This window comes from Eretmochelys imbricata, chromosome 20, assembly GCF_965152235.1.
Source record: "Eretmochelys imbricata isolate rEreImb1 chromosome 20, rEreImb1.hap1, whole genome shotgun sequence".
NCBI classification, from domain to species: domain Eukaryota; kingdom Metazoa; phylum Chordata; order Testudines; family Cheloniidae; genus Eretmochelys; species Eretmochelys imbricata.
In genome coordinates this window covers 14,687,199-14,700,442 of record NC_135591.1, presented here as the reverse complement: position 1 = coordinate 14,700,442, position 13,244 = coordinate 14,687,199, and the positions used below count along the sequence as shown (strand labels likewise).

The following is a 13,244-nucleotide window of genomic DNA, read 5'->3' as shown; positions in this document are numbered from 1 at the left end:
ACTCCACCATGACTGGGCCCACCATTTGAAAAGTCCCTGTCCAAAGAGTGTGGGAGAGGGAAGAAAGAGTGGCTTCTGAACTGACATGGTCAGGACAGAGCGGAGACAAAAAAAACTGTTCTCCTTGCATTTTCCCCTATTTTTTATTATGGGAGATTTTCCTATTCCTCCCCTGCTCATGACAGCATAAGATAGAGGCAGAGAGAACAGCTAGGAGAGGAAGAGCAGGGCTGGTGCTAAGCAGGCATCTGGGGAATGGCGAGAAAATCCACTGCTACCATCCCTTCTTCCTAGCCCTGATGAGAGGGATGATGAGCCGCTGCTGGCTAAGCTAAGAACATTTACACTGTAGGTTCTGTGCTGAGGTAATGGCGAGATGGGATGGGAGTGAAAGTCACAGGGGTAAATTGGGCCAGATTCAAGTTCATACCTTTACCGACTAGGGGTGGGACTTTCAAAGCCATGTAGGGAATCTGGACATTCAATTCTCATAGAATCTGGTAATCCAGATCCTTCAGGCCACTTTGAAAATCCCAGTGTAAAAGTTTAGCTACAGAAAGTTCATACCCTGCCCTCATTCTCTGTCCCACTGACATCCCTGCGAGTTGCACTACAGGCCTAACTTTGTAGCTTCAATACATGGACTGTTCTCATTTTATTTCTCCAAGCAGGGCAATGCTCTGGTGCTTCAATTCCAGAAGACAGCATTACACCTGAGCTTGAGTCTAGTTTATGGAAAACAAACACAATACTCTTTCAAAACACAAAGACAATCATTTAACCCTTAGGGTGCCTGGAGACAGGATTTAGAACTTTCCGTCAGGAAGTCTGGACTGATGGTGCCAAGGGGTCAAAACAAACACACAAAAATATGAATTGGCAGCCAAAAAAATGGCCTTGTTAATGCAAAGACCCAGATCCAAAGAGGGTAATTAGAAAGAAGTAACAACCATGGCACAACAGAAGCATCCTGACACCAAAGAACAGAGCAAGGGCTAAATATACCTCTCCTGAAGGCCCATTGTAATGTATTTCCTGGATCATTTAGGCGCCTTCCTTTTATATATAAAGTTGAAACTACCCCACAATGCAATGCGCTCATAACCGCTTCACTGCATGCCCTTAAGCCTCGAGTCTAGATTATTCCAGCGGCAAGAAGAGCAGATCATTGGGTTATCTGAAAACAAATAGCTACAGAAGCAAAACCCGACTTTGAAGGAGGCCAAAAGGTTGTAGAGGTTTCACTTCAGAAGCAACAGCTGTATTGGAAAATCCCCAAAGCTATTAAAGATTCAACAACTTTGCAGTTTTATCTAAGTCTTATCCTTTTAATCAGGTAGCAAAGGCAACTCATGATCCTCTGGCAAAATGAATCTGTGAAAGTACGTTCTGAAGTCCTTAGCTGGGCAAACCTCCTATATTACAGGCAGTGAAGGCATTGCCAGTGGAAGGATATCAGGACTGGACTGTTTTTCTTTCCCTGGGGTTGCCGCATAAATGTTTAATTTATGTTATAACTAGTTCTCATGACAGCGTTTACAGTTATACATGGAACTGCAGTGGAAGTTGCACATAGCTCAGCGTTTTTGACAATCAGGTCACATTTCGGCACTTAAATACAGAATTAAAAGCCTGACTTTAGACACCAAATTTTTAAAATCTTGGTCCAAGTCTTAGCATCTTTCTTACCCAAGCTGTCTGTTGGAAGGTGGAGCCTGGGTGATGACAGAGGTAGGGGAGGGAAGAGTGGGTTGTAGCGGGTCATATCCCAAATGTAGTGGCAGTGACCCTGGACGCATGATGGTTGGAGTAGGAGTAGAAATTATAACAGGCTTTGAAGTGATCTCCTAAAGAGAATCAACAAACAAAAGTAAGGACAGATACTTTATCAGCCTCATCGTAATAACGTGCCCTTCTCTCACATCTTTCTTCTGAGAATCTGAGCGATTCAGAAACATTAAACCAACTTTCACAACACCCCAATAGGGAAACAGACACAGAGTGGGGAAGGGACTTACCCAAAGCCACAGTGATTCAGTGGCAGAGCCAGGAATAGAACCCCAAAGTCCCGACCCCTAGAATCCTGCAGAAATTGTTAGACACTCCTCCTCCTCCTCCTCTAAAAACTAGTGGCTCCAGCCCAAGCTGGAATACGTACAAAGCGTAATTATGCAACCAGCAGTTTTGCCACCTATATTATTCTACAAGTGCACGTTCTAGGCCACTACAACAATCACCAGGGCACAGTGGATCCATCCCTATAAAAATTACTTAACTTATTCAGTGATTCTTCTCATCTGAAGAAACCTGTGAGGGATCCCAGTCCTCAAACCTGGGCCCACAGGTAGCATTCAGGCCACAACTGCAACCCAGCAGCTCACCTGAGTAACTAGCGAAAGATCCAGAGAAGGACTAGCCTGCCCCCAAAGCTCCCCTCTATTGGCTAAGGAGTACAATATGAACCAGGACGTAAAAACAGGAAGTTGTCCGAGCAACTAGAGGAATCCTTAGCTAGCTGCCACCGCGGACCCCTTCTGCTTACCTGACTCCTGAGCCCTGCATTTCTGCCTACTCCCAGTTCCTGCTTCCCTGCCTGCTCCTGGTTCCTATCTTCCCATCCCAGACCTGTGTGCTCCCAGTTCCTGCTCCTCTGCCTTATCCCAACGCTGTTTCCGGCTCAGACCCTTGGCCTGGCACCTGACTGTCTCCGGCTCTGACCTTCGGCTTGGTAGCTGACGCGGTCTTTGGTTTTGACCCTCAGCTCTGACCATTAGGCATAGCTCCTGCTCCAACCACAAGGCTTGATCACCCATGCCCCAGTGACTGCAAAAACCCCACAGATTTACCCCCGTTAGTACGATGCCAGCCTCCCCAGGAACGTGACTTCTCAGGTTTTTTTTTTTTAAAAAAGGTAGCAGTTCATTTTTGGAATTTATGTGGAAACTTAAGGACGACAATCTGTCTTAATGTAAAATCAGTTCTTCACTCTCCTGCTTAAGGAGGGGAACAGAACCTTCAACTCAAGCCTTGACAGTTAAGTGAAGAAAGAGCTTATTCTATCGTAGTTAGAATCAGTTCTCCTGGTGAAAGAGGTAAATTACAGCCAGTGGGAATGGCCCAGGAAACCTACCTTCTCTGTGATCTGTGGGGATTGAGGACTGGATACAGGACTGTCTGGAGGGGAAGAATCCACCTCAACTGGCTCCTCCTCTTTTATTTTGATGTCTGGGGTTGAGGGCAGAGACATGTCCAGAGGTCCAGCATTCTAATGGGAAAAGATTAAATCATTAAATGAAGGTTACTTCATACCACTAGTGAAACACACAACTAGTTTCCAGGGCCACTGCTTAGCTGCACCTAGCAGCACTTACCAAAGGCTTTTTTAATTATTTGCATTACCATAGCACCCAGAAACCATAGTTCTGGACGAGGGCCCCATGGTGGTAGGTGCTGTACAAACAAAGAACAAAAACCAGACATCCCCTGGGCCAGAAGGCCAGTGCTTTGTGGTTCCTCAGTAACACATACACATGGAATTCTTATTACTAGTAAAAAGGCTCCACTAAGTAGAACAGGTAACAAAATCAAATGCCTGCAAGTTACAGAAGGCACTTTCATTCACAGAAGAGCTGTAAAGCATTGTATAAATCAGCCTCAATTATTTTATTGACCAATCATCAAAAGTAAACAAAGAGCCATGCAAGTTATTAAATACCTATGAGCACCCCATTAAAATAAAACCTAACCATATGCTTGAATTTGGCAACCCACCAGCACACCAGTTTACAAGGGTACTATATGCCCCATTTTAACTAGTTAGCAATGACTTCTTAGCTCCCCCAGACTCTGCCCAGAAGAAGGGTGAGGCAAACGCACTCATGACAGCATGAGGGAACTGCCTAGTTGGTGGCACATGCAGGCAAACAACAAAAACAGACCTGTCAAGGGACAGGGGCCTTTTTGTGTACAGTGCAGACTTCTAAATCAGGGGTGGTCAAACTATGGCCCAGGGGCCGCATCCAGCCCTTCAGACGTTTTAATCCAGCCCTCGAGCTCCTTCCGGGGAGCAGGGTCTCGGGCTTGTCCTGCTCCGACACTGCAACCAGGGAGCGGGGTTGGGGGCTTGCCCCACTCCGCGCATGCCGTGGCTCTGCTTGGCTCCCAGAAGCAGTGGCATGTCCCCACTCCAGCTCCTATGCAAAGGGGCAGCCAGGGGGCTCCACACCCTGTCGCCACCCCAGCAGCTCCTATTGGCCAGGAATTATGGCCAATGGGAGCTGCAGGGGCGGCACCTGTGGATGGGGCAGCGTGTAGGAGCCAGAGGGGGAACATGCCACTGCTTCTGGGAGCTGCTTGAGGTAAGTGCTGCCTGGAGCCTGAACCCCTTCCGCCCTCGAAACCCCTCGGTCCCAGCCCAGAGCACCCTCCTGCACCCCAACCCCCTCATCCCCAGCCCCACCGCAGAGCCCTCACCCCCTCCCACCCCCAATTTCATGAGTATTCATGGCCCGCCATACAATTTCCATACCCAGATGTGGCCCTTGGGCCAAAAAGTTTGCCCACCCCGTTCTAAAGGCAAGAGACACTTAGCCTGTGGCTCTAGAGTTGGATGTGGCTCCTTCAGTACCCTAGCTCTTATGGAGTTCATGGATCCCATAAAGGCCAGGGACATCAGAAGCAGCTCTTATGTGAGTCTGCAGGGGAGAGCTAAGTAGCCAAGCCTCTGCAGCAGGCATCAAGGCATAGGAGAAGAGAGAGAAGATGTGTCTGAGTGGCAAAAAGCCAAGTCACAGGGGGGACACTAACATGGTGGGACACTATATCATCGTGGGATGGGGAATTGAAATAGAGTCAAAATAGGCATCTATGGCTCTTCTCCCTGATGAGCCATCTCTCTAGTTGAATGGCATTGCCCTAGAGGGCCCCTGTTATAGCCGAGTTATGCAGCAGCCTTGCCTTCAATACATGAAGTAACCATTTACTTGCCCTCTTAAGCAGGGACGTTTCACTGTTAAATCACAGAAGAGAAGGGATTAAAATTCAGGAACGTTTCAAACCACTTAAAACGCCTCCACGGGAGCCCCCACTATGCCAATGTTTTTAATTAACATGCACATGCTGGTGTCCAGGCCACCCTTGGAACAGCAGGACAAAACAAAACAGCAGTAACTGGGCTCAACTTAGCAAAGTGTTCAAAGCATCTCACAAATGCATCTCTAGCCAGGCTCACTGAGCGACAAACCATCTGGGTCTGAGCTCTAGTGTGTGCAGGGCCCTTCTAGGAGGGATAATTCTTTCCCTACGCCTGAAGCCAGCCAAAGCTTTGAGTTGCTGCATTCTCCTGGCTGTTGCTGGAAATATCTTGACTGCAGTTTAAAAAAAAAAAAAAAAAAGGCAAAAAGCAAAACACCCAGAAGTCTCAGAATCCTAACTATAGCTATTAGGCAGCATAGGAGATGGGTGGTCTTACACATAAAATGACTGGCTAGACTGTGGGTTGCTCAACCATTTATACACAAAACCACAAAATCTAGCTACCCTCAAAGAATATTAAAGTTCTGGGCTGTAGCTAATGAAAGGCAGGGAACTCAGAGTTAAGCATGACACGCCACCGCACTGTGCCTCGGCCTGCAGCACATGCAGGATGCAAGATCAACAAATGTTTGAAAGACACCTGGTACTCAATGAGTGAGTGAATGACAAAATTTTCTACTTTAACTCTGAACTTGCTATATTTGAACAGATTTATGCAGCCGTGTTTCTGAACACAGCTGCCAATTGCGCGTGTATGTACAAATGTACATACATATACCAATTTCATAAACTTAAAAGCCAGTCTAAAAAATACCAATGCAGTTGTACAATATGCATCAGCTGCTATTCAGTAATGGAAGGGGTTGGAAAGAATCTCTTAAGTTGCTTGAGATCTTGCTGTCTTCTAGATCTATAAACTCTTACTCTGTCATGGAACCTCCACTCTATTTGTATGCAGCATGCAACTGTTCAGAACTCAATTAGTACACAACAAAAGCTTGGCCTCTTTCCTATCCTTTGGAGACAGGAGAGGCAGAACATGGTCAAAAAGGTTATTTCCACAACCATGCCTTTAAGACATAGCTTTGGGAACTGCTCTTCAATGATTCTGAAATCAATGAAGAGATGCCCAGTGGGCTTTGGATCAGAGCCTAAGTGGTTAACAAGGTACTTGTACTTCTCAGGCATTCCTTTGCCAGGACATGTGAGATCAGATATTGTGGGTACTGCTTTAAAAAAAAAAGGCGGGGGTTGGGGGGAAGCTGTAGTAACAAAAGGTTATTAAAATCAGATCTAACTGGGACTCAGACTGTAGCACAGCCAGAGTCACACAAGTTACTAAATAAATTATGTGATTGAGCGTATTAAATCTATGAGACAACAACACTTCGTTACCCTACAACATATGCCTTTCATCAGAACAGCATAATTCCCCCTTCAGCCCCTACAATCTGTGAATGTTTCAGTTTTATTGGAATGGTAGTTTCTGCCTCTTGCCTTTTTCTCATCATCCTCTGTGGCTTTCTTAAATTCGTGCTCAAAGGAACTGGCCAATTCATTGAAGAGCCCCACCTCCTCACAGTTCTTCAAAAAACGGGTTGGAGTTGGAGTCTGATCTGTTCAGATTGCAACAAAAAAAAAAACCAAAAGAATCAAAGTGAGGTCACAGGATTAATTTTAACCACTCTATTCATCTCACAGGACAAGACAGACCAGGAATATACACCTAACATTTAGATTCAGTTGTGTTATTTTAGGAAGCTTGGATTTTTTCATCTAGGATTTTTGTTTGTGTTCACAAAGCAAGCGACAATACTTTTCTGTTAATTTTGTCCTTTCAGCAAATATTGTGGCATTAACAAAAATAACGTATTTCAAATTGCACTGAGATCACTACAACTGAAAACAATGTATTGTTGCACCTTCCTTATTTAAAAACAGGGCTTACCCTGGCATCAGTGCAGGGTACTTGTTGCTGAATTGGTGCTGCAGGGAAGCAGAATGTTTTGTGCATGACCCTCAAGATGATAGATATAAAAAAAAAAAAATAATAATAATAATAGTCTGAAGAAGCAGAAATTCCTCATGGTACTGTGATTTTTAAAGTAACTGCCCTGGCACTGACTTGCTGTGTGAACTTGGGCAAGTCACTAACCCTCTCTGTGCGTTAGTGTCTCCATCTCTAAAATAGGGATGTTACTCAGCTCACAGGAATTGCTGAGGATTAATTAGCGTGCACAAAGTTACTCTGAAATCCTTGGAATGGAGGGCCATATAGAAGTGCAAATTACCTCCACCAGCACCTTAGTTCACTATAATCATCTCTCTGCAAGACTGAAATGGCCAGTTTGCTACAATATTAATATAGCTGGCCATGGAGCCACAATTCAGCTTGTAATTGAAGCTCAGTCTACACAGCAGAAAGTCTCCTGATTATCCAGAACACATCACCCAGTCAGTTTCATTTTTGCTTGTGATGTTAGTCAGTAGTCCAGTTATTAACAGGAGCCCATCACTAGCATATTATTCTGTTTGAATCGATCAAGCAGAAAGTTGTTTGCTTGTTGATGATGGAAGCTTAAGGAAAACAGCCCTTTTCTGCTTTACTTCAGAGTTGCTGAAACAGAAATAACTTGTACCTCCTGTCTTTCAGTGGAGGCCACCTTGTATCAACTACCCAGCACAAAAACAGGGGCTATCAATAAGAAAAGGAAGGGTCAACATTTCTGTAAATGGTGTTTGTCCTACGAAGGATTTATGAACACAGGAAATTATGCTTTGTCCTAGATCCAGCTGCTTATAACTAATGTGCTCTTCGGTATTCATAAAGACCTCCAATAGTTAGGGCCCTACCAAATTCATGGTCCATTTTGGTAAATTTCACAGTCATAGGATTTTTAAAATGGTAAATGTCATGATTTCAGATATTTAAATCTGAAATTTCACGGTGCTGTAACTGTAGGGGTCCTGACCCAAATGGGGCTGTGAGGGGGTTGCAAGGTTATTGTTCGAGGGTCACAATACTGCCACCCTTACTTTTGTGCTGCTGCCTTCAGAGCTGGGCCCTTGGCTAGCGGTTGCCGTTCTTTGGCCACCCAGCTCTGAAGGCAGTGCAGAAGTAAGGGTGGCAATACCACGACCCCCCTACAATGACCTTGTGACCCCCCCCACAGCCCCCTTTTGGGTCAGGACCCCCAGTTTGAGAAACGCTGGTCTACCCCGTGTAATCTGTTTTGTATAGAGTAAAAGTATACAAAAGACTAGAGTTCACGGTCTGTGATGTGTTTTTCAGGGCCATGAATTTGGGAGGGCCCTACCAACAGTCCTTTACTTACCACATAAATATCAAACAGAAAAGGTTTTTGGACCTGGTTGCAATGCAGTGGTATCCACACAGTGTTAAGACATGACTCAGTCTTTTCTGCATGTTTTAGGCCCAGTTTTCACGGCTAAAAAAAAGTGTGTGTGTGTGTTTTTTTTAAACCTTGGGGTAACTAATGAGTACAGGGCTGCGGTAAACACAGTGAAGACCAGCACTTCATTTTTACGGCAAAGTAAACAAGGTCAATCCCAAGGATGGGTATACTGCTTTTCTCACCTATTTTACCTCAAAGTAAAAATGAAAGTGCCCTGCCCTCACTGTGGTTTTATGTTGGGATATCTCAAACATTAGCTACTCCGAGGTTTACAAAAAAACCAACAGATACATCCTATTTAGAAGTGAAGAGAAGACTTACTTGTGTAGACAAGCAGTTCTACAGCCTAATCTTTTCAGACTGCAAGACAGAAAGAACCATGTGCCAATATGAATCTCAGTTAGAGTCAGGTGTGATGTAGCTGTGTAATGCTATTTTTCTTGTATTCTTGAATGGACAGAAAACCCTATTATTATTGCATTAGAAAAATGAGTCAAGACCTATGGTACAACATGGATGATTATAATAGACTTTCTGCTCACCCAGGAAACAAGATACATGCTAAATCATGACACCGCTAACAGAAACAGAATCCTGTATTTATACTTTTCTTTCTATAGTGTAGATAGGACCTTAGTCAGAGCTGAGAAAATCTAAAACGTAATTGATCATTATTAATTTGCAACCCCCAAATCACTGGTTGGCCAGTTTATACTTCAGAGTTATCAAATGAAAACTACAACCTGTCCTCCATATCCCTTTTGGGGAGGTAGGGCAATGGAGAAAGAACATTCTTTGCGCACCATGCAGTCTCCCTTAGCCTCCAACTTCACAGAATGAAAGGAATACTATCCAAGTATCTTCAATATTCATCCCAGCATTTCCTGGCCAGGGTTCTATACAATCTGATTTACAACTATTCCAACACTTCTCTATGGATACTACAATATGTCCCCCACTAGGAAGCATTTTCTGCCTTTACCACAAATTTCCCCAAAGTAGATAAACTCAATAAAGATCCACCCTATGTAGTGATTAATCGCATAGCCGTAAGAAGTGGATTGAGTTACAACTGCTTTCCTCAGCCCCAAATCTAGTGACAGTGTTTGTCCATTTAGTGAGCTCCCCTCTGCCCCCAGGAGAAATCAAACTGGGCTCTCACATGAAGTCTTTGAAATAAAATTAAAAAAGAAAAGAAAAAAGATTTCCTCCTCCCTTCACATTTTCAATATAAAAGCAGTTTCATTCAATGGGTGACACAATCCCTGCCCCCTTTTAAGAAACCAAAATGCAGGAGGATTGACAGGGTGGGAGAATATCCATAACTGGCAATGATCCGCTGCCAGACAGCCATGTACATTTTTTCTCAAATCTTACAGAGGCTGCATGGACTACGTAGAGTAATTCCAGAGCAACTCATTTGGGCTTCACAAATGCACTCTCGGCAGTAGCCAATGCACTAGATGGAGTTTTAATTTATTAACTGCCAGCCTAAAAGCTCAAGAAAATTGACACCTGGGCTGAGGAGAGGAAACTGAGTTTGTCGGCTTTTGTTCATCATCCTCAAAGTGCATGAAGAAATGTGAAAGACCTTTTGTCTGTAAATCTTCCAGAGTCTTGATAAAAAGGGTGAGTATAAAAAAAAAAAAAAAAATCCTACAAAACCTGATACCACCATAAAAAATGAAAAAAGTAGAAACTTGGAAGCAGCCTCTGGCTTTCCTTTCCCCCTGATTAAATGCAGATCACAAGAGCTTTTTATGGGCGGTAGAGACGTTTTTCAGTACATCTGGTCCCTGGTATTAATCTTACAGTCAGGCTATATTAATGTGCACCATTTTCAGAGCTGACCAGGATTGAGCAGCACATACCTGCTATGATGACTGAATCGGTTCTAGAAGGACCAAATTTCAATGTCATCTCATGCTTGTGTTTATGAACCGCCAGGTGGTCCTCGTTTGTAAACCTCTGAAATGAAACAATTTAAAAGAGTGAATAAATGCATTTTATGGTACTTCCTGCAGTGGAGGTGGGGTGGAGAAAGGGAGGGAAGAAAGCCACCTGAGAGAGGCTGTAACATAATCGCTACATAGCATTAAGCAAAAACAGAACAGGACAGATTGTTTGAGAAGCGGCATGTGAGCACATCGCTCTAAATGAAAAAGCCATTATGTTGGCTTCTGGTGAACAGGGAAAAATATTTTGAACGATCAAATTTTAAATATAAAAAAAAATGGTGGGGGCCATGCAGTCGCTTGTAACCAAAAGAGGAAATGCAAATTATTCTCACCGCAGTGCTCTGTGAAGTGTACCACTTTATTACTGCCTAACGGAGAGATAAATTATTCACTATTAGGGGGATCAGTTAACTTCTTGGATCATGTGTAATGGAACTGGCATCCGCAAGGCAATTCGGGCCCAGGTTTTATGGAGCAGGACAGAGCGAGACTGCCTGAGATCGATGCCCAATGGCTATTTCTAACGGCATGGAGGAGCACAGTTGCACAAATGCTGCTCCCACAGAACCAGGAGGACACATTTCAAGTGCAATAAAGATGCCATCTAAATTCCACCTGCAGCATAATTACAGAATAAAAGTGCATGCAAGGGCTTTTGGGTGCTGCTGCTGAACTTGGCTTTGCTTCAATAGCTCAAGAGGATAAGAGGAGTATTGGGGATACGGCAGTCTCATTTAAAACCAAACAAAGGGATTCACCCCCTTCTTGTTCCTGGAGGAGCGTTACGTGCAGACTCGTTTTTTAAATCATTGTCTCAATTTCTGCCTTTTTGAAATAAAAGGTACAAAAGGAGAGAAAGAGTTAAGCTAAATAATAATAAAGACCAGAGAATGGATTGCGCCTCTCCTAATAGACTGCGACAAACTGTTAGCTTCAGAGCATTTCATGGGGCCATACTGCAGGATTTTTATTCATCCAGTAGTTGTGCAGTATTGTTCTAACATTCTCTTGCTTTTAGACATAGCTGCTGCATCGCAGAGAATTTTATAAGGAAAGGGAAAAGGAAAAAAAAAGAAAAAGAACACCTGTTTCTGTGAACTAGCTAAAGCGCAAACCGGTAGTTTGATCTCTATATGCTCATTTGGGTCTAGATTCTTTTTCAAGTAGATGCATGTCCCTGAAAGCTACATGTTGACCCTGTAGCTTACCTTAATAAGCATTGCTGAGAGGAGGTTTATAATAGTGGGGGGAAAGAGAAACATAGGTATTAATGTTTACACAAAACAAAAAAGTTTATTTTTCCTTTATTATAATAGAAGATATTTTGTAGAACATCCCTCAAACAAACGGTGTCTCAAAAGTGTCTGTGAACGGTGGTCCATGGTCACAGCTTTAAAAAATTTGTTGGTCCTGAAAGCATTTTAGTAGTTCTATCAAAAGGGTTTCTACCTCTAGAAGTTTGTAAAATACCGGATTTAAGTATGAATGCCATCTTATTTACTCTCCACATTCCCCCTGTAATATTTCTCAATAGTTTAACAAATATATTTGTCCTCTTCCTGGGGTACCCTCTCTTCAAAGTTTGAGAAGCCACCTGAAACCTAATGATGTCCAAGCAGATCCTGTTTCAATGTTCAATTGAAGCTACATCTGCCGAATTAATTTACTGGACGGAGGAGAAAAATTAAAAGACTGAAAAAGGTTTTTACTGTTTACGATTTTCAGCCTGTGGAGGTGGGTTTGTTTTTTCAAGAGGGAAAGGGTTTTTTCCAGCATTTTTTTAAATCATGCCATAAAGCAGGGGTGGTCTTTTTGGCAGGCTGCTTTTGACCATTTACTGGTATGCTTCTAACATACTCAGCTGCCAGTCCTGCTCTTCCCCAGAGAGACAATGACAAGCAGTTGTATGAGGAAAATAAGTAGGTTAAGACAAGGAGAGAAAGAAAGAATACATGTGGGCAGGGGGAAAGGAGTTTCAAATCTGTATCTAGAAGCAAGACTGCCACTATTTCAGCAGTGGCTTTACGTGGTAAAAATGCAGTTACACCAAAAATGAAACCCCACAGGTCCAAGTCCTGTTTCTTTGACACTACAATCTGGTGCTAGGTAAAAAAGTGGAAAGATTTTTTTTTTTTTTTTTTTTTTTTTTTTTTTAAGTCTGACGAGACTGCAAGCAGCAGCAAGAAGACTAGAAGCCATTGGGAGTGGGAATCAAGGGTATTTATTTTCCATAAAGGATGGTTATGTGGCAATGAGTTTTAAAGAAAGTGTGGTAACATCACATTATAGCTCAGTGTGCTTCAGTAATGAGCTCTAAAAACTATGCCACACTCTGGAAGAGCCAGGCCTTTTAGTCAACTGTGATTTGGGTTCTGCAGCTTTGGTACTCTAGAATTTATTTTAATTGCCAGTTATCGTGTCTTGTTCCATCTTGGGAATTTTTAGGGCACTTTTCATGTTTTTGTTCTGCATTACAGCTCTATGTAACATCTTTATGTGGTCTTACAGGCTTTGGAGTGCTCTCGTCCTCTACACATAAATGCTCAGAGACACAATATATCTCTCTACGTATATTTCCAAACACCAAAACCTAGAGGCTGAAAGCTGGCACTTCAGTCCTAAATCATGTCATTTAACACAGAGGGAAAAGTAAGTGGAGGATAACAAAAAACAAACAATGAGTTACAGCCATAGCATCAGCTTTAATATTTAATTTGCTTCCATCAGCATCTGTCACATCCTCAGTGCTATTTCAGCCTGAAGTTGGCTGTTTCCCTCCTGTCCCCAAATTAAGATGATGTAGATTGGCAGCTCTTTGCGGCAAGGATCACGTGTT

The 13,244-nt window shown here is 43.2% G+C and overlaps 1 protein-coding gene across 2 annotated transcripts in view; it reads right to left on the bottom strand.

Annotated features, from left to right (window-relative positions):
* LOC144277922 (cyclic AMP-dependent transcription factor ATF-7) overlaps window positions 1-13,244 on the bottom strand; it is a 93,448-nt gene that overhangs the window by 16,798 nt on the left and 63,406 nt on the right. For both annotated transcript variants that reach the window (XM_077838942.1, XM_077838943.1), the window contains exons 3-6: window positions 10,322-10,418; window positions 6,532-6,650; window positions 3,131-3,265; window positions 1,690-1,847 (exon numbers count right to left, since the gene is read on the bottom strand). In XM_077838942.1, coding sequence (XP_077695068.1) covers window positions 1,690-1,847; window positions 3,131-3,265; window positions 6,532-6,650; window positions 10,322-10,418 — 509 coding nt within the window. The remainder of the gene's footprint in view (window positions 1-1,689; window positions 1,848-3,130; window positions 3,266-6,531; window positions 6,651-10,321; window positions 10,419-13,244) is intronic.